At 39.4% G+C, this 21781-nt stretch overlaps 1 protein-coding gene across 3 annotated transcripts in view; it reads left to right on the top strand.

Annotated features, from left to right (window-relative positions):
- Positions 1-21781, top strand: part of SLC31A1 (solute carrier family 31 member 1) — a 601859-nt gene that overhangs the window by 353467 nt on the left and 226611 nt on the right. For all 3 annotated transcript variants that reach the window (XM_044058366.1, XM_044058364.1, XM_044058365.1), the window contains one exon: positions 2363-2518. In XM_044058366.1, the coding sequence (XP_043914301.1) occupies positions 2402-2518 (117 nt within the window). In that variant the 5' untranslated portion in view covers positions 2363-2401. The remainder of the gene's footprint in view (positions 1-2362; positions 2519-21781) is intronic.

Here is a 21781-nt window from a genome sequence, read left to right on the forward strand (position 1 = left end):
CTTTATAGGCATGTAGAAAAATTTGATAATCATAATTTTAATTTTTTAATTATAGAACAGGTACAAAAGGATTTACAAGGGTGGGTAATAAATGAACATTTGGACAAACAGCAATTACGATGGCAGATTTTATGAGATGCCTGTAACTATCCTGGATTAAATGATAGTTGTTCCATTACCCCCACTGTTAAAATTAATGGCATATAGTATAAAATGAATTTGTATTTTATAATGTTTTTAGTAGTTTCTTGGTTTTACTTTAACTGATTTAATTAATAAGTCATGTGATAAATAAGTGAGGGGTGTATATAGGGAAGGTTTTTGATTAACTGATGTTGCTCTGATGAAGGTTTACGAAAGCACTTAACTGCTTTAATTTGGTGAATAAAGAGTTTTAGCTGACTGGTTGCTGGTCTTCTGGAGTTTGTTCTGCAACGTTGTTCCTGGTTAATTGTTGGCGTTTTGGAGCTATTTAAACATCTCCCACCCTGCTAAGTTTACTTGCACAGCTGTAGTTTTTTCTTTATACATTTTGACCATTGAGCCTCCCCTTTCAGCTATGCACCATTCATTCATCTACCTCTGTATTTCCCCGTGAGAGTGAGCAGGCCATGGGAAGCCATCAGACAAGCAGCCTTAGTGGTGCTTTGTGCTTGTACCAACATACTGACAATAACAGTCATTTTTGGTGTGGGTCCTAAATCCTCCCCTGGCGGAAGAATGACAGGTTATCACATGCTGTGCTTGCTTCTATGCTCCATTAGCTCCTGAGATGAGGATTGCTGTATTTGTGGATTGATTGCAAAACACTGACTCGCCCTTGAGCCGTCCATGTAACCCTGCCCCTATTCCAAGGGGCTGTGACATTGGATGGTCCCTGTCCTCTCCCACCTGAAGAGAGACAGGCCCATTCTCCCCATGCCAGCTCCAGGAATCCCACTGTAGTCACCTGGGCCATTGTTAGGGCTTTGTAAGCCTAGTAGTTTGAGCCTAAATTTTCTTGCATATGGACTGGAAAAGCTTTTCTTTTATTAAGAATGTAAACTGTCTTACTGGGTTTAGTAGTCCTTAAAATGTTTAGCACATATTTTTTTCTGTTTTCTTCCTTTGCTTGCCAATTGTCAAGGCTCTTCTTATTGGACTTGACCCATTCATTTTCTTGTTGTCCTGAGAGGTCCACACAGAACCAAGAAGCATTCAGAGGGAGAGTCATTTGTGCAGCCTTGTTAGTGGCCTTTGCTACTGCTGGAACTCTGGTTGCCTAGGCCATGGTTGGAGCTTTATCCCTGTACACTTCCAGAGCCAGCAACTGTTTAGCCTCCTTGAACCTGTTTGAAATTCTACTAGTCACATCCTAAGAGGAGTGTCCCTGTTCTAGCATACCCATATTAGCATTAAAACAAGAATGGAGTTTTTTTTTCTAAAATGTGCCCATTTGTACATCTGCCTTCAACCAGCAAACATTTCATTGCTTGGTTTTATGAAATATCCAGGTTGGATTACATCACATCACTAGCAGTTTCAGTAGCACTGAGGAAGTTTTGGATGGACACTAAAGTGATGTAATAGTTTAAACTTATACTCAAAGCTAGATGGATGTAATAAATCCACATGTACATTACTTGGCTTTCTGTTTTTTTATATACACAATAAAATAAAGCAATTGTTTACATTGTTTTTATTTGTATGTTTTCCTTGGCAAACTATTTTTAAATAATGTAGAGTTTCACAAGGTCTAGTATGATCAGTCTGGTTTTGCGACATGTACCTTAGACAAAAATAGATGATTGCACTCATCAGGTTTCGTTTCTTTGGTGATTCATGTTACATTTGCCACCTTGTTTTGGAACTGTTCTCTGGACCTCTTACTTTTGCTAGATGCATAACTAATGTATACTTACTACATATCCATCATTATTTTTATACATTTTATTTACTCTAGGGAAATAGGTGAATAAAGAGATTACACAGTTATTAATGGGTTTGTTTGCAGCAGTACATTTGAATGTTTCTGTGCATTTAAGTAGCAGAAGAGTAAAATCTTGAAAGTGCAAATTGTATTTTAGGAGACAGTGAACAGTAATGTTGTTCATCTTCCAAGCTGCCTGTATGTGTTTCTGTGCATAGTTCCTGTTCAGGATTAGTTCTCATTGTTTGATGGGATGGGCTCTGGCTCTTGCAGAACTCTGAAAAGGATAAAGTGGACATTGGAAAATGAATAACGAATGATGAACATGTACCTTTTTCAATACATTTACTTTCTGAGGAACTGATTATAAATTTATTTTTTGTTGTTGTTTTTTTGTCCTGGTATGTATTATATTTTTAGTAATCATTTTCAATTTTACTTTATTTTTTCCAGATCTGAAGTCAAATTCTGTCCGTCACTTTCCCACCAGCCATGGACCATGATCATGATCACAGTAACCATGGCATGGCAGATATGACTGCTACGTCTTCTGGGGACCACCACCACCCAACCACACCACCTGACCATATGCATGGTGGCATGATGATGGTAAGTAGCAGGCTGACCACACTAACTGTGGTACATTTGATGGTCAGGAGCTAGCTTGACTGTACTATTCTTGGGACATATCGAATGATGGTAGTCAGTAACAAGCTGACCATACTAACTGTGGTACATTTAATGGTCAGGAGCTAGCTGACTGTACTATTCTTGGGACATATCGAATGATGGTAGTCAGTAACAAGCTGACCATACTAACTGTGGTACATTTAATGGTCAGGAGCTAGCTGACTGTACTATTCTTAGGACATTTCGAATGATGGTAGTCAGTAACAAGCTGACCATACTAACCTTGGGGCATTTCGAATGATGATCAGCATAAATTAGTTTTTTGAGGAAAGGAGTGGACGGTTGGAATTAGTCATGCTACACGATGTTTAAATGCCTGGCGTGTCTTTTATAATGTCACATTTTATTATTGTTGGTGGTGGTGCTGCAGGCTAAAGTCAAGTGGAGGCTGTGCTTTTTACCATCTTTAAATACATTTGTAATTTGTCTGTCTCTCTCTGTCCGCATACATATATGTATATACTGTTAGCACAGTCCTCATAGCTTTCACTGTTGCATCATAGCCAAGCCTGTGCTCTTCATTGGAGAACCCGGAGATTGCTATTGAAATTTCAGTTTGTAAGTCTTGAAGATAAAGGCAAACGTTTTTTTTCTCCACAATATTCCTCTGACCATTGAGATCTCTTTGGTTACTTTATTAGACCATTTGCCAAGAGCTCTAATGTTCATTCTTTCCCTAGGGAGAGAGAAGGACAGGTGCAGTGTGGAAAACACCATCCTCCATGGGAAGCATCACTTAATCTTTTTTAACTTAAGCCCCGACTCTTCCATGTGGTTACTCATTGGTGCCCAAGGGGTGGTACACAATGAATCTTTGTGATATGTTGTTATGGCTGCATGTGATGTGATCATTTAGCCTTTCCCACCTTGAGAAAGCATCTCTGTGTGTTTCCCATCTTACACCACAAATTCTACTGCAGAGTATATGCCTATCAGCACACCCCCCCTTCACCACTCCCCAAGCAAGACATGCAGGGTAACTCCTGTCACCACCCTCCACTTGCCAGCGCCAACCTGGTTTCAGACTTTATTGACAATCACAATAATGTCATCATTAATTGGTAGAATGTGGGTCAGTGCAAACCTTATGGGTAGTAATAGTTAGTGAATGGACATTGTTGTTTTTGGTGCAAACAGTTCACTGTACAGTGCGTATACCCACATGTTAGGGAGTTTTGGATTTACTTTATATGTTAAGTTACCAGTGTAAAGAAAAGGAGTCTAATAAAGCTTCAACAGAAGCAGCCTGGTTCGGCTACTTAGAATGTTTATGCTTTGTCTGATTATGAGGTGGCTGCACAGTTTTTCGGAGATAAGGTGCCCTCAGTTAATTATGCCCTTCTGCAGGTGAAGCTACCATTGAGCACAACTCTTTCTCCTGTGAGCAATCCTTTGACTTTTGGTAGTCACTTTTTAATGATGTCATTATGAAGAGACCATGACGTTGATTTTACTCTTCATCCACCCTGTTGTGGGCTATACCCTGGGCCTGTGAAAGTTGTGGCACCTTGCAGTCAATCACTGGGGTTGTTTATCTTAAAACTTTTAGGGTTTTATTCAGACCATCATGTTTTCATCAGTTGTAAGAGCCTTTGATTGCTCCCATCTTTAAAAATAAATTCTGTTGACCCAGTCACTTAGTCACTTTAGGGAGCTAATTCTCAAAGTAGCCATTGGGTATATATACATTTAGTTACAGTGGATGTAAAAAGTGTACACACCTGTGTTAAAATGCCAGGTTTTAGTGATATAAAGAAATGAGACCACAATAAATAATTTCAAAACTTTTCACACCTTTAATTGTACCTACAACCTCTACAATTCAATTGAAAAACAAACAAATCTGTTGGGGGGGAGGGAGGGTGATATAAAATATAAAAAATAAGAAAACGTACAGTAAGCTGGTTGCATAAATGTGCATGCCCATAAACTAATACTTTGTGGAAGCACCTTTTGATTTAATTACAACATTCAGTCTTCTTGGGTAGGAGTCTATCATCATGGCACATTTTGACTTGGCAGTATTTGCCCACTCTTCCTTGCAAAAGCGCTCCAAATCTCTCAGATTGCGAGGGCATCTCTTGTGCACAGCTCTCTTCAGGTCACCCCCATGGATTTTCTATTGGATTTAGGTCTGGGCTCTAGCTAGGCCATTCCAAAACTTTAATTTTCTTCTGGTAAAGCCATTCTTTTGTTGATTTGGATGTATGCTTAGGGTCATTGTCATGTTGAAATGTGAAATTTTTCTTCATCTTCAGCTTTCTAGCAGACCCCTGAAGGTTTTGGGCCAAAAGTGACTGGTATTTGGAAATGTTCATAATTCCCTCCACCTTCACTAAAGCCCCAGTTCCAGCTGAAGAAAAGCAACCCCAAAGAATGATACTGCAACCACCATGCTTCACCATGGGGATGGTGTTCTTTTGGTGATGCGAAGTGTTGTTTTTGTGCGATATGTACCTTTTGGAATTGTGGCCAAAAAGTTCAACCTTGGTCTCATCAGACCATAACACATATTCCCACATGCTTCTGAGAGACTTGATTTATTGTTTTGCAAGTTTTAGCTGGGCCTGGATGTTTTTCTGTGTAAGAAAAGGCTTCCGTCTTGCAACCCTACCCCGTAGGCCAGACATATGGCGAATACGGGAGATTGTTGTCACATGTAGTACACAACCAGTACTTTCCAGAAATTCCTGCAGCTCCTTCAGTGTTTTCATCAATTTTGGAGGGATGTCTAGTTCTTTGCAGTGTCACTGTTGTCCCATATTTTCTCCACTTTTTGATGACTGTCTTCACTGTGTTCCATGGTGTATCCAATGCTGTGGAATTTTTTTTTTGTACCCTTTTCCTGACTGATACCTTTCACCAATGAGGTCCCTTTGATGCTTTGTAAGCTCTCTGCAAACCATGGCTTTTGCTGTAGCAGACAACTGAGTAAATGTCAGGAAAATTCTACTAGGACAGCTGAACTTTATTTGGGGTTAATCAGAGTCTCTTTAATTGATGGCAGGTGTGTACTCAAGAAGACTAAATGCTGTAGTTAAAGCAAAAGGTGCTTCAACAAAGTATTAGTTTAAAGGTGTGCACACTTATGCAACCAGCTTATTGTACATTTTTTATTTTTTTATATTTTTCCCCAACAGATGAATTGTACAGGTTATAGGTCACATTAAAGGTGGGAAAAGTTTTGACATTATTTATTGTTGTCTCTTTTTTTATATCACAAAAACCTGGCATTTTAACCAGGGTGTGTACACTTTTTATTGCCACTGTATATTCCTGTCTAACCTCTTGTGATCTATCTGATCCTGGACAGTCTGAATTTAGATCGTGTCACAGCACTGCAACAGCCCTACTTGCATATGTAGATGACCTTTCAGTGGTGTGGTATCAACAGTTTTATTCCACTTGGTTCCTCCTTGATATTTCAGCAGAGTTTGATATGGTGAGTCATAAAATCGTACTTTAAGGTTTGCAAACTAACTGAGGACTCACCAGCACCAGCCTGTACTGGCTTGCTTCTTATTTGTTGTGGTAAGAATGCTGGCATAAACTGACCAGTAATTTGAGAGGCTTTTCCTTTGACTCAATGCTCACTTCACTCACATGGTCTGATACAATGCCTGCAGTTCTGTTTCTGTTGCACTCATCTTCAGTTAAGTCAAATGGACATTGTTATTTATGATGTAAACCGGAATAATACTGTCCTTCCCCTTAAATTTGTGAATAAGACTCCAACTTACTTAAACTCCTCTACTAAGGGATTCCACCACTCACTGTAGAGGATAGTCTACTCTTTTCCATGAGAGAACCACAATCTCTCATTTAGAAGCACCATTTTTTATCCCATTTGCTTCACACGTGACAATGGATTGCTCCAGTGTTTGCTTGAAATCAGTCACTACAGACTAAAAGTTATTATCTCGAAGTAATAATGCTGTAGCCCTCAAAACCCCAAAGTGAATTCTCTGCATGACTCGACAGTAAATTGCTTTCTTCCTATCCATGAAACTTATAAACAGGAAGGGAGATAAACCCTTCATGGAGTCTTATATTTGCCTTTAATGTGTTCACCTTAAGGATGAGAATATAGGTACAACTATTAGAAGTTAAATCCCAGTAAGAACGTGGCAGCACTTTCCAAGTAATATTCTGTGGTGGGGTCCAGATAGCATTTGTGTCATATATTTGAGATGTAGCAGTTTAAGGTCTTTTGAAGTCATCATACTTTCATCGCAGTAATATCTCTACTTCTTAATCCCTTGAAGTGATCCTGCTGTCATTATTCGTGCATGGACATCTAGATCAGATACAGAGTATTACAGTAACAGGGAAGCTGTACTTAATCCCTTGAAGTGATCCTGCTGTCATTATTCGTGCACGGACATCTAGATCAGATACAGAGTATTACAGTAACAGGGAAGCTGTTCATTTTGACGTTGAATATTTTTGGAGAGTCTAGAATTTGGCAGCCATTGTATTAAATTGTACGAGTAGCACTAGTTGCCTTAGGATGCAAGGTCCATTTTTAAGGTCACAAATTTGACCTATCAAGCCGCTCATAATGTAGGTCCTGCCTTCCTGGTGTGTTATACTCCACTGATCCATCTTTAATCATCTGAGAAGAGGCTGCTTGTGGATCCCACTATATATCTTAAAATGGGTGGTAGTATTTTAGTTACTCTGACCTTCTGGTCATTGAGCACTTTGGACTTCTGTTTCCCATTTAAAAAAGATTGGGTTATCATTGTGGTAAATTTTATTTCCTTGTGTACTTAACTTTTTTTGTGCATTTTGGCATCCAGTTTAACAAGCCCCCACCCCCCAAGTTAGTGTTGGGGCATTAAGATCAATAGGATTAACAAAATCAAGATGCACCCAGCAAGATTAAGAAAGCCAGATTTGTTAGCAGGATGAACTGAAAGAAGTGGGATCAACTAGACTGCCATATTTAACAAGGCCCAAAGGGATTCGTTAAGGGAACTCATAGCAGGAATAAGGAAGGTACAAGCGCCGCAGTAGAATAAACACAATAAGGCGATTCCAGCAGCATTAATGGAGTCGGTGGAATTTCCAGTAAATTTAATGCATCAGGGGTTCTGCAGTATAAATAAAGGAATTGTGAAAATCCATAATTAACAGATTCAGTCAGCCACATGACATTTAGTAGAGATAATGTCCGCTGAGCTGAATTCATTTAGTCAGGGATCTCCAAATCGTTTAATGGAATGAGAAGGTTCACAGTAGGTTGTGAATTTTGTTTATTTACCAGGTTAGTACACTGATCATAAAAGGTCATTTGCAGGCACAGCCCAGTGTGGTGTTTAACATAAGTCATAAAGTCTTGTTTCATTGGAAAACTGAGTTTGGCCTGCACACCTGACAGTCTGAGTTTATTTTTCCCCAGTATAACCAGATATTGGTTTAAATGGTTTGAAGAATTAACTGACTCTCTCCATCAGAGATAATAGCATCAAGGCAATCTAATCACAGTTATTGAAATCATGAATTTCATTTCTTGACACTTGCACAGATAATGTATGTTTTGCTTTTGTACCGACTATATGAATTTGTTTTAAATGAACTAGATTTTGTAGTTTTAAGGGACAGAAGTAATGCTAATAGTAGAAATCTTTTTACAGGTTCATAGGTGGTTATTAGATTACTGGTCCATTTTATGCATAGCCAAACTTATCCCAAATTTACCACAATACTGCTGACGTGTTAATACCACAAGGAAAGTTACGGTTATGATTTAGGCTTACACACACTAAGCGTTCACAGGCTACCTCTACCCATTAGGGACATGGGTGCCAAACCAGGGATAAATTTGTGGTTTCCAATCATCTGTTGGTCCAAGTTATGTTTAAAAGGGTTAGGGACAAGCTTATTTTCACGTGGATGGGAAGCCTGCTCCAGCACTTGAAAACAATAATAAACTTCACTGACTGTGTAAAGGAACCATGCAGATTTGTTAAATCTAAACCAAACTGGTTTCATAATAAAATACACAGCTTCTTCAATGGATTTTAAGGTCTAATGAGCCAGCACATTCTTCTATGCAAATGAATGAATGAATGATAACCCATTAAAATAGTTGCTTGATAAAGAATAATCCCCAGGGAAGGAGAATATGCCCCTTCCCCAGGGATGGTGCAATCTCAAGACTTAGTGTGTGTGTGTGTGTGTCTATGTGTGTATTTATGTTTATATATATATATATATATATATATATATATATCATCTTCTTTCGGCTGTTCCTGTTAGGGGTCACCACAGCAGATCACCTGTTTCCATTTCTTCCTGTCCTCTGCATCTTGCTATGTCACACCAACCACCTGCATGTCCTCTCTCACCACATCCATAAACCTTATCTTAATGCTGTGACTGATCAATTTAATCCCTCTGTAGTTACTACAGCTCTGCACATCACCCTTATTCTTAAAAATCGATACCAAAACACTTTTTCTCCATTCCTCAGGCATACACTCACTTTCTAAGATTTCATTAAACAATCTGGTTAAAAACTCCACTGCCAGTTCACCTAAACACCTCCATGCTTCCACAGGTATGTCATCTGGACCAACAGCCTTTCCATTCTTCATTCTCTTCATAGCTATCCTTACTTCCTCCTTGCTAATCCATTGTACTTCATGATTTACTATCCCTACATCATCCAGCCTTCTGTCCCTCTCATTCTCTTCATTCATCAACCACTCAAAGTACTCTTTCCATCTGCTCAACACACTCTCCTCGCTTGTGAGTATGTTTCCCTCATTATCCTTTATCATCTTTACCCGCTGCACATCTTTCCTAGCTTGGTCCCTCTGTCTAGCCGGTCGGTGCAGGTCCTTTTCTCCCTCCTTAGTGTCCAACCTTTCATACAACTCTTCATATGCCTTATCCTTAGCCTTCGCCACCTCTCTGTTTGCCATGCACCTCATCGCCTTATACTCCTGTCTACTTTCTTCATCTCTCTGACAATCCCACTTCTTCTTTGCCAACCTCTTTCTCTGTATACTCTTCTGTACTTCCTCATTCCACCACCATGTCTCCTTGTCGTCCTTTCTCTGTCCCAATGTGATATCAAGCACCTTTCTAGCCGTCTCCCTTACTAGCTCTGCTGTAGTTACCCAGCTATTTGGTAACTCTTCACTGCCACCCAGTGCCTGTCTTAACTCATCCCTGAACTCCACCTCACAATTACCCTTTTTCAATTTCCACCATTTGATCCTACTCCTCCTCTTCTTAATCACCAACGTCATCCTACAAACCACCATCCTATGCTGCCTAACTACACTTTCTCCGGTCACCACTTTACAGTCTCCAATCTCCTTCAAACTGGCCCTCCTATATATATAATGTCTGTGTGTGTGTGTGTGTGTGTGTGCGTGTGCGTGTGTGTGTGTGTGTGTGTGTGGGAGCCCTTCATTTGTTATAACTTTCAAATGTTCGAAACTCATATGGCCTACACCATATGAGCGAACGTTTGCAAGGCCGACAAATGGTACGGGAGATCCCGCTACAGTGTGGGACTGGGAGATTCCCATTTCCTGCACTGTAGTGTGATCCTTGAGTGAGAATATTTAAGTAGCAGGGGGTGTGGGGGGTGCAAGGGGGCTTGCCCCCCTGCATAACACAGTTTTACTGTGTTTACAGGTAGGTAAATGGTGCTATTTCGGAATGTCGATCATATGGTGTCAGCCATATGAAAGTCGGCATTCTGAACGGTTGACATTCTGAAGTAGACCTATATATATATATATATATATATATATATATATATATATATATATATGGGTTCCCTTTAGAATCTCGAAAAACTGAAATACCGAATTTCAGTTTTCTGAGATTCTAATCCCGAATGGTCGTAATCGCAAAACACCAGAAGCGTGGAATTCGAAATCCCGAAGTTCGGAGCTTCTGGTGTTGCAGTGTGTGAATGGATGTAAGTGCAGGTAAGTTTGTATGAGTGTGTAGGTTATGTGCTGTAGTGCATGTTAGTGTGTGTTTTGGCTGTGATGTGTGTGTGCAAGGGTCTGTGAAATGTGTGGGTGTGAGTTGCCTTTGTGTGTATATATGTGTGTGTGTGTGTGTGTGTGTGTGTGTGTATGTGTGTATATATATATATATATATATATATATATATATATATATGTATATATGTATATGTATATATATATATATATATATATATATATATATATATGTATATATGTATATGTATATATATGTATATATATGTATATATATATATATATATATATATATATATATATATATATATATATATATATATATATATATGGGTCTACTTTACATAGTTGACTTTTCAGAAAGTCGACTTTCATATGGCCGAGACCATATGATCGACTTTCGAAAAGCCGACCATGTAAAATAAACACAAAACACACAACAAATACTTACCTTTCAACTGTTAGCAAGGGGGAAAGCCCCCCCCCTGCACCCACCCGTGGGGTGTTCCACCCCACCCCCCTATATATATGGGTCGAGGACATTTCACTGAATGCACATTTCACTGAAACTCAAATGACTGAACACAAATCACTGAAAGCACAATTCACTGAAACACATTTCACTGAAAGTTATATATGGCCTTTTCCCCACTGTAGTGTGACCCTGGAGTTATTATATATAGTAAGAGGGGTGTCGGGTGCATAGCCCCCCACATATTTTAAGTATATATTATGTTCGGAAAAGAGTAATATATTGGAATTGCAATTATCCATGTATATAGTTCAAAATATTTAAAGTATGTGGGGGGGATGTGCCCCCACATCCCCCCTTACTATATATACTAACTCCAGTACTAACTACAGTGGGGAAGAGGCCATATATAACTTTCAGTGAAATGTGTTTCAGTGAATTGAACTTTCAGTGAAAAGTGCACACTAATTTGACTTTCAGTGAAATGTGCAATCAGTGAAATGTCCTAGACCCATATATATATATGTGTGTGTGTGTGTGTGTGTGTGTGTATATGTATATATGTGTGTGTGTACATGATGTCCTCTTCATTCTTCCTCATGATTACGTCTCGGATCTGACCTTCGGATATGGCTTGGCCACATTTTTCAGACTTGGATCTGACTCTCAAGCTCCCCTCTTTACCCATAATGCACTACACCAACCCCAGAACCTCAGATCTCATTTGCTGCTTCAGCAATTGGAAGTGGATCTGTCCTGTCAAGCAGTTTTTGACTGGATAAGTGCAAAATTCGTTTATCAGCACTTTCTGCAATTGATATTTCTTGCCTTCTCCCTTGTTATCTTTCGCTTCCTGTTTTTCCCTTTTCACATCTTCGTAGGATTCTTTAGATATGTAGTTGTGGTGCTTTCCTTCTTGCACTGTTTAGTTTTGTTGGTATAGTTTTTTCTGTCTTTAACATTTGTAAAAAAAGGTGGTAGTTTTTGTAGTGGAAGTTTAGTTTTTAGTACTAAACAGTGTGTGTGGGTGTGTCTGTGTGTGTGTGGCTTTAGGGTCAGTCCAGTTTCTGTCCGGAGTTATGTTTCGCTAATCCTCTTTGTGGTTCAAGTGATGCACTTCTTGTGGACACAAGATCCCCAACCAAGATGCCCATGAGTGTACCTATTGTTTAGGTGCTGATCACCTTGTGCATCCTTTAACTCACATGCACTCATGGATAGGTACAACAAACTTATATTAAGGGGTCTACTTTTTTTTTCTGCTTCCGGGGCTCAGAGCCCTTCCATGGCTTCATCTTTTTCTACCAAGGAGGCTAAGAAAAGGTCTGTCTCTGCTTTCCTGAGAGACCCCTTGGAGCCAGCCTCCACAGATCCAAAGAAAACTATCTCCTTATCCGGTCCACAGGCCTCCTCTGATCCAACAGAGGTAATTATACTGTCACCTCCTTCTTCGGTTCTGGTGTTGGATCCTAGGACTTTGGATCCCAAGCTAGTTAGGAAAGTCCCCTTCACCTAAGGTGAACTACTCCAGACCTCCCTCGTCTGCTTCTTCCAGGTCCTCTAGAAGGTGGTCCAAGGCAGACATGGACAAGATGACTAGGAAGTTCCTCAAGGCGCAGATTCAGATGGGTGCTCCGTGACTTATTGGATCAGAGTTCTCCAGCCCCATACCATCAGAACTCCTTTTCTGATCTGACCCTTGGCTTTGGAGTTAAAGGTTTTAGGACTCGTGAGAGTGTAGGCTTTGGTGCCGGGAAACTACCGTCCTGTACTCCAATGATGAACCTGATCAGCACTGTTCCTATTAGTTTGGAGAAGAGTGGATCTCTGAGCAGAGGTGTTGGTGCTAGGTCCAGGGGAATGGGGTCTGCTCCATCCTTATCAGAGCCGTGCTTCCTCCTGTGTGCTTCGGCCCTCGCCAGCTGGGGTTCAATTCCCTCTGGAGCCATTGGATCTGGAGTGAGTCTTGGCTGCCTTCCATTCATTGCTTTGGCTCCAAGGGGGAGGAGGAGAGAGGGCTTCTCTGGGTCTGTCCGCTTTCCAAGTAGTGGAATGGGTATTTTTCTGTAGTGGAGAACCATCATCTCACATTCTGCAGCGTACCGTCGTACCCCCTTTGGGTCATGGTCTTGAGCCTACTTTTTCTGTCCCGAGCCAACCCACCCCGAGCAGTCACCAGGATCTTCCTGCCCAGGAACGATACCCTTCTTCTGATATTTCTCCCTAATACCCCGCAGAGGAAGTCTCCCAGAATAAGATGCGCAGAAGGAGGCACATTGACTCCCCGATGGAGTCATTAACCGAAGATGCTGACTTTGATGAGGGGGAAGGATCCCCTGGAGCCCCACCTGATAACGTCTTCTTTGGAGACATTCTAGAGATCCTGAAGCAGAAAGGTGGGTGGTCTGGCCAACCTCCTCCTTCTCGGGAGTCAGTGTTCTTGGAGGCCTTTGGGGTGGGCCCATCTGTGTCCTGGGTGACCCAACCGGCAAACAACCTCATTGATCTGTTTCCCACTGGGCATGGAAGGAACCAGATACCATTGAGCCCATTCCTAAATGCCCAAATAGGTTCCTGGTCCCACAATCTGACAGGAAACACTAGTGTAAGGGTCCTGTAGTTGATGCCTTTCTTGCAGTGGTCACTAAGAAAGAACTGGCAAAGGAAAGTGCCAGTGTCCGCCCACCTAACAAGGAGTCTAGAGAGTTGGATAGGTTGAGGAAGTGCATTTACGCCTCAGCCACGTTTGCGCTGTGGTCATTAAACTATCTAGCTTATTTTATCTGACTTCAGAGAGAGCTTATCAACGAGCTCTCAGCCTCTGTCTCTGAGTCCATGGCTGCAGAGGAGCTTAAGAAACTTTTTTGCAAGCTGGCCATTGCTATCTGCTCGATGAAGCTAATCTCCCATGCAGTGGAAGGTACCTCATGGGCTGCTGGTTCAGGCGTATCCTTAAGGAGACATGCCTGGATGAGACTGTGATTTTGCAGAACCCCTTAAGGCGTCCTTTATTAATGGCCTTTCGATGAGTCATCACTGTTTGGGCTTTCTGTAGAGATAAATTCACCCACAGCAAAAAGGGAGACCTAGAAAAGAAAATATAACAAAAGATTGTAGATTGTTCAAGAAATTTATGAAAATATAGTATGGAAGATGTGAATTCAGTAGTAGCACCTTGGGCAGAATTTGTGTGTTATTCCCCAAGATACAAAAACTAGGCTATGCTAGACAGAAATGATATTTCACAGGAACATATGCATTCATTTGAAAGTTTTGATATGCATCCAGTAACTATTCTAGATCATATGCTAATCCAGCCAGCCAGCCAGCCATCCACAACCCCTTTTTTCCCAGTTTTGCACATTGGGTCAGGGTGTCACTTTAACAGTAACAGTGACAGTCATCTAGAGCCAAGGTTTACACCATCAATAACTAAAATAAAAATGAAAGGTAATGAAATAGCACTTCCCCTCCTATCTGTTAAACAGAGAGGAACTTAAGTAATGGATGGTGGAAATTATATGAGAGTTATTAGGGAAAATAGAAATTTCTTCAGAAGTTATAGCTAGTGAGTGGGTAAAATGAAAGTGGAGTTTAAAAATAGGGTAGAAATAAAAGAAAAAGAGATATGGTTAAGAAGTAACAAAAATTATTTAGAGGGGACTGATAATGTTTAGTGTATTGCAGAATAGGGGGAATCGCGCTGAACAAGAATAGGCATAACTGCAGAGTGCTAAAGAGAAGTAAGGGGACTGCCTGGATAATATGCATGAGTTTAGAAAGATTGTTGGTAAGCACGTTTTTTTTATTTATTTATTTTTTGATAACTCCAAATGATTTTATTTATTTATTTTACATTTGTTAACCGGGAAAGTCCACTGGACATGGGTCCTTTTTCATTGGAGGTCCGAGGAGAAAAGCTCCACAGATAACCAACAAATAAGATCACTAGTTGCACACAGTGTACAATACGATTATGTCAAATACTGAAGTAATACATCATTTTAAGAAGATACACGTGTAAAATTTACATACATACAGATGAATCAGCAAAAAATATAAGCAAATAGTATAAGGAATATTTAAAAATCCTAGGTCTTAAAAATAGTTATAGCAACATATAGGCTGTAAACATTCAGATAAGTTGAGTAGAGAATAGAGTTTATGAAGGTAGAACTAGCCTGGACTATTACAGGAACATAGCCAAGTAGTATTGAGGTGAGTTTTTAGTGATCTCTTAAACTATCTTAAGGAAGAGATGGAAGATATATGGGTTGGTAGAGAGTTTAGACATGAAATTAGACAGGAGTGATTCCCCTGCTGTATTATTGGCTTTAGTTACTTCAAGAAGGAATTTATTACTGGAGCAAAGTTTCCTTTTACTAAAGTAGGGATGAAGTAGGTTTTGTAGTGCAGGGGTTTTCTCTGGTTGATGCAGAACGTTATGAGCTACAGTAAGTTGATTGCAATGTAAGAGTTGGGGAAATTCTAGCCAGTTGAGCTGCTGAGCAGTGGTGTGATCTATATGGGGAATTTGAGGCAAACCTGGCTATTTTGTTGTAGCTAAGTCGATCTTTCTGAGGTTGGTAAGAATAGGGGAAGCACAGAGAAATGTAGCGATCAGATGCGTGCGTGATATGGTGGACTTTGTGTGTTTGGTACGACACTGCCTATCTCTGTAGAGGGTACCCAGTGTTTTATGTACTTGCTTAATAGTATTGGGAGATGTGAATATCAAATCTCAAATTATTGTCACTCTCGACTCCAAGAAGTTTTGTGTGCGCTGTGGAAGAGATAATAGTTTTATTACTGGACATGATGTTAAAGGTGAGGTGTCAAGACGTGGATCTAGTAGGTTTGAAAAGAAGTTTAGTTTTACTGTGATTCAAAATAAGTTGGATTTTGGATAGCCATGTTTCAACTGAAAGAAAGGATTCTTGTGTTAGTGTGTGGAGTTCATGTAATGGGGAAGCTGCACAAATTAGTGTAGAATCATCTGCATATTGAATGACAGATTCATGAGGAGTAGAAGTGTGGAGGTTGTTAGCATAGAGAGTGAAAAGTAGTGGCCCTAGTGTGGACCTTGGGGTACTCCAAGAGTGAGTGGAAGAAGAGGGGAAAGTTCTTGCTGCCACACTACTGCTTGCTGGCGGCCGGCTAAATAGCTTTGGAACCAGGCTGTGGAGGATTTACTGAGACCTAGATCAGAAAGAGCTTTGATAAAAATACTATGTCTGACCATGTCATAGGCCTTAGGTCGAGAAAGGTACCAGATGCAAATTTGCCATTGTTTCTGTGGTTGTTTACTGTATTGGTGGAGGACATTAGAGCGGTGGTGGTACTGTAAAAGGGATGAAAGCCGTGTTGAGTGTTTGACAGGAGTTTATGGGTATGCAAGTAGTCCGTAATTTGGGTATGTATGCATCTCTCCAGGGTTTTGGCTATAGGAGATAGAATAGCTATTGGACGGTAGTTGGTGAGTTCTGTAGAATTACGTCCTTTATGAAGAGGGGATTATATGTGATATTTTCCAAATATCGGGGACAAGGGCTTATGACAGGGGTCTGTTAATGAGAATGGCTATTGGGTAGGCCACAGCTTCGGCAGCTGTTTGTAAGAATTCTCCTGGTAATTTGTCTGCTGCCAGTGTTGTGGGCTTAAGTTTTTTAAGGTATTTTCTTTATCCTATCCATACAGACAGGCTGGAAGTGAAATGTGTTATTGTTGTGTGTTTTGCAGGGTTCTGTGGAGAGGGGTTGTTTAGATTGTTTTGCTGGTTAGATAAGGTTAGAATGGTCTCAGTAAAGACTTTGTTAAATTGTGTAGATATGCTCTCTGATGTGTTTTCTAAGGTAGGGGAGGGAGTACTGTGTTCACCTGGCAGAAGAATTATATTAATGGCTGCCCAGAACGTTTGAGGATTGTTTTGATGCTTTATTTGCAGATTGTAGTAGTAGTTAATCTTGTCAAGTTTTACTAGTTTTTTAGCTTTATTCCCGAGCTCCTAGTAAGTTTGTTTTGCAACTTGGGCCCTGACTTTGTGCCAGTGGCCCCAGGCTTTGTCTCTGGCTTTGAGGAGGGATCTGGTATCCTTACTTAGCCATGGTGTGGTGTTAGCTTTTAGCACAATGGCTCAGGCAACAGAAAGTAGAAAGGGTTGTCTCCAAACTTGGGGAGCCTATAACAACGAAAGGAACCAGAGGTCCTGTAGAAGTATTAGAAATAATTTGAAATTTTATGAAAGTCTGTATAAAGCACAGATGTGTAAATCAAGAAAAAGTAGAAATGGAAATGTTTCTGGAAGAATTAAATATGTCAAGGTTAATGGTAGCTGATGCTCAATTATCAGTAGTTAGGATAGGAGGAGATGAGGTGTATAACCAATCTGCATGATAGACTCCAGAAATAGATGTTAATCCTGTGGAAATTTGGGAGCTAGGAGGGAAGAAACTGATAAAGCTCTGGAATGATTTGTTTAGCAGTATTTCAAAAGGAGGTGAAGCACCAACATCCTGGAAGAAAGCTGTGGCGGCTGTAATATTAAAGATGGTGAAGACCCATCACATCCAGCTTAATATAGACCCATTTCTATTCTAAACCATGATTATAAAGTATTGATTTTTATAATGGCTAAAAGAATTGCAAAGATAATGCCAAAATGGATAGATGTGGATCATTGTGGTTTTGTGGAGGGGAGACATATATTTGACAACATCAATAGAACCATGACGATCCAGAAGGAAGCAGAATGTAAGAAAATATGACTGTTATTGGGTCTTGGTGCAGAGAAAGCATTCAACAGAGTAAGCTGGAATTTTAGGAGTAGAGCAATGGAAGCATTTACATTTCTTGGCATAATAATAAGGTTAATAGGAGGATCTATGAGGGATCAGAGGCAAAAATTAAAGTGGGGGTTTCCTCTCTGATAATTTCTCTCTGAACAGAGGAACCAGGCAGGGGTGTCGTCCTTGCCCTTTGTTATTTGCATTATATTTAGAGCCATTTTCGAAGAAAATAAAGGACTTAGAAATTCAAGGATATAAATGGTATGGTAATCAAGGAAAAATTGGCTTTATTTGCAGATGATATTGTTTTGTACTTGATAAAACCAGAAAAGGGTATTTAAGTGTTGTAGAACATTCTGAGACAGTTTGAAGTCTTTTCAGGATGCAAAATTAATAAAGATAAAACAATAGTAGCTGTAAACTGCACACCTACACATGAATTGGTTCAGCAATACCCATATTTATGGGGGGGCATAATAAAATTAAGTATTTAGGAGTATGCATTGAAAAGGATTTTGTTATGGCAGCAAAGGATATGTGGGAAGAGACTAAACAAAAGGTAATACAAAAACTGAAAAAGTGAAAACTCTGTTCTATGGATATGGATAGCAAGATACAAGCAGTACAAATGTTTTGTCCCTTTAATTGTAAACAAAGGTCAGGCGTATTTTTTATCATAGGTTCATAGATTGATATTAGGCTAACTGCCCTTGTGGACCATTTTAAGCCTAACCAATTACTTCATATGAGAATTAAACCCTGCACCTTGTGTTTGTAAGGTAAACACTTTAACCATTATGCCAACCGCATACCTCATTCGTCATCTGGAGGAGAAGTTGTGGATAGCAATTAAGAGTTGAAGGATTTTATCTGGGAGGGGAAGAGTCAAGTGGGATAAGTTTGTTCTTCCAGTATAACAGGGTGGTTTGGATTACCCAATTTGAAGTGATATTTCAGAGCTACATAGTTAAGACTCCTACACATAGTACAGCCAAAAAGCTATAATTCAAAGTGGAAAAGGATGATGATGAAACTGGGAGGGGGGTCAAGAAATGAGGAGAGACTGGGATTTTAGTTGCAGATCCTTGAAGAATAATGAGAATAACCGTACAAAACGTCTCTGAATGGAAAGATAAGTCAGTAGGCAAAGGAGAAGTCTTGGTGAGTACCTTCATGAGGTGGACCCTGTTTTTCACAAAATCTCATCAAGATGACACCGATATATATAGACTGTATTTTATATACCGTATATCATAAGCAGAAGTAGATTAAAAAAAAAAAAAAAAAAAAGCTGGGTGCACAAGATCCAGGATAAAAAAGTGCCCAAGCCTGTTAGGTGCACTGGTGGCAGGACTGAAAAAAAATGACAGTGTAGAATCCTCAAGACAAGAAAACATTCCTACAGTGGGGCTAGAGTCAGGCCTAGAGGGAGGATGCCCTCCTCCCCTGTTGTAGAAGAAAGTAGTAGTACACAAAAATCACAAAAACTGATAAGCCATAAAAGAGCCATAAAGACAATAGAGTGTGGACCACTGAGGATAAGAAAGGAATTATGTATTGTTACTGTTGTGCAAGAAGCCCAGAATTTCCAGACAGAAGATGTACAAAAATGTTGATAGAAATTAGAGGAATGAAAAATACTTTCACAAGAAAAAGTGTCAGAAGCTTCAAATAAAATTTTGTGTTTATTAATGCAACAAATTTATGAAAAACATTATTATAGACCAAGAAACCTTGGGCTGTTTGTTAAAAGAAGTGAGCACGTATGAAAATACAAAGAACAAAATCTAGAGACTTTTGAAAGGTATAAAAAAAGAAATGTAGACATGGGAAAGAAAGAGAGATCTGATATTGTGCAATATTTATGCAAAGGAGAAAAACAAATTAATCAACATAAAAAGTGCAGCCCCAAATATATTAGAAGAGAAATATAGGCAAAGGCATCCGGTAATAAAATATTTCACAATATAAAAACAAGATCACAAAGAGGTAACTTAGAACAGAAGATTAGTACAGTAGAAGTTAAAAAAAAATAGAAGCTGAAGTTATGGAATACCTGTGAAGTGAAGGATGTAGTGTAGAGAGTCTAATACAGGTTATATCACAACATGATGGAACGACGAGTCCTCAAAGTAGAGAAACACGAGTAGCAGTAGACATTTGAAGAAGAAATATGGACATGGGAAAAAAGATTTAATATGATGCAATATTTATGCAAAGGAGAAACCAAAACTAATCAGTACAAAAAGAGCAGCACTAAAGATATTTGAAAAGAAATACATGCCAAGGCATCCAGACATGGAAAATTTTACAATACAAAAAATAAGACAACGAAGAGGAAAAGTAGAAAAGCGGATTAGTAATGGGGAAGTTAAAGAAAGAAGCTGGAGTTATAGATTGCTTGCAGAATGAAGGATTTAGTGTAGAAAATCTAACTCTGATGACATCACAGAAGGATAGAGCAATGGATCCCCAAGTAAAGGAGAAACCAGTGGAGCGGGAAGCATCTGATCAGTTGCCGTATGATGATACTTTGGAGTCATCCACAGGAAATCAGTGCAAATATTCAGTTGGAGTTGCCCACAAAGGGAAGCAACAGGAAACTGTGGCAACTATGAGACAGTCAGTGTTGTGGAGTGATAAGCCAGTGAGTTTGCATATGAAAGAGCAACGTATGACTCAGGATGAAATTTAAGAGAATGTGGTACAGGAAGATACTCTCGAGATTTCTGTAGAATGCCTTCAGGAAATGGACAAAGAATGTACCTTCAGTTTAGAAGAAAATGAGTTGTTTGATTTGATGGCGATAGAAAGACGTATTAAGATCGATGAAAGAAATAGATTATAGAAATTCAACAAAACCCAAAGAGTTAGAAGTTTGCTCAAACCAATGAACAACCGTAATAAGGGTTGTCCATAGAGATTCATGCAACATAATAGAAGTAAATAGGATATATTACTGTGCGGCTAAATTAATAACAGATAGTCTTACCACAAAAACACAGGGTAGTAAGGGAAAGGAAGGGGAAAAATCGAATACCATCATGGAAGTATCAAATAGAGAAAACTGTAAAGCAATTAAAGCAAGAAGTGTCACTGTTAGAAGAGTATAGAAAAAGAAGAAACAGATCAACAAAACTACTCCGAAAGGTGTGATAAAAGCAATGAGCAGTATCAGAACAGACAGGATCCATCATGCAGTATTGAAAATAATAAACTAAAAATATCAGCACAGGCAGATAAATGTAAAGGAAAAGTACAAAATAAGCAATTTATTGGTGACCCCAAAAAGTTTTATAGAAAATTGCAATATCCAAAAACAGCGTTCGCAGCAACAAGTAACCAAAAACCAAACAGCAACAGCTAACGCCACTGGCTCTGTGAATCTTGAGAAACCGGTAACTCCTTCTTTAAATATAAAACCAAGGTAACATCCAACAAATGAAAGCAGCAGCCCTCTAATAGTTAAACTCCACACTTTATTCGAACACAAGACATACACTAACAACGGTTAAGCGATGAGTTCTGATGAAGCCTGTGTTGTGTACAATAACCGTTGTTAGTGTATGTCTTGTGTTCGAATAAAGTGTGGAGTTTAACTATTAGAGGGCTGCTGCTTTCGTTTGTTGGATGTTACCTTGGTTTTATATTTAAAGAAGGAGTTACCGGTTTCTCAAGATTCACAGAGCCAGTGGCGTTAGCTGTTGCTGTTTGGTTTTTGGTTACTTTATAGAAAATTGGGAAACAAGACAAAAGGAATTGAAAAAACACCACAAAAAGAAGAAATAGATATATATATATTTGAGAAATATCTATGAAGATCCTGTGGAATGTAACAAAGATGCTAAGTGGATAGAAGAAGTAAAAAAATAAATAAAAAAGACTAAGAAGTTCAAAATGTACAGGATACGAAATGGGATGAAGTAACGGCCAGAGAGATTGAAATAAAGTT

Source organism: Protopterus annectens, chromosome 16.part0, assembly GCF_019279795.1.
Source record: "Protopterus annectens isolate FY-2018-M chromosome 16.part0, PAN1.0, whole genome shotgun sequence".
In the NCBI taxonomy this organism is placed as follows: Eukaryota; Metazoa; Chordata; order Ceratodontiformes; family Protopteridae; genus Protopterus; species Protopterus annectens.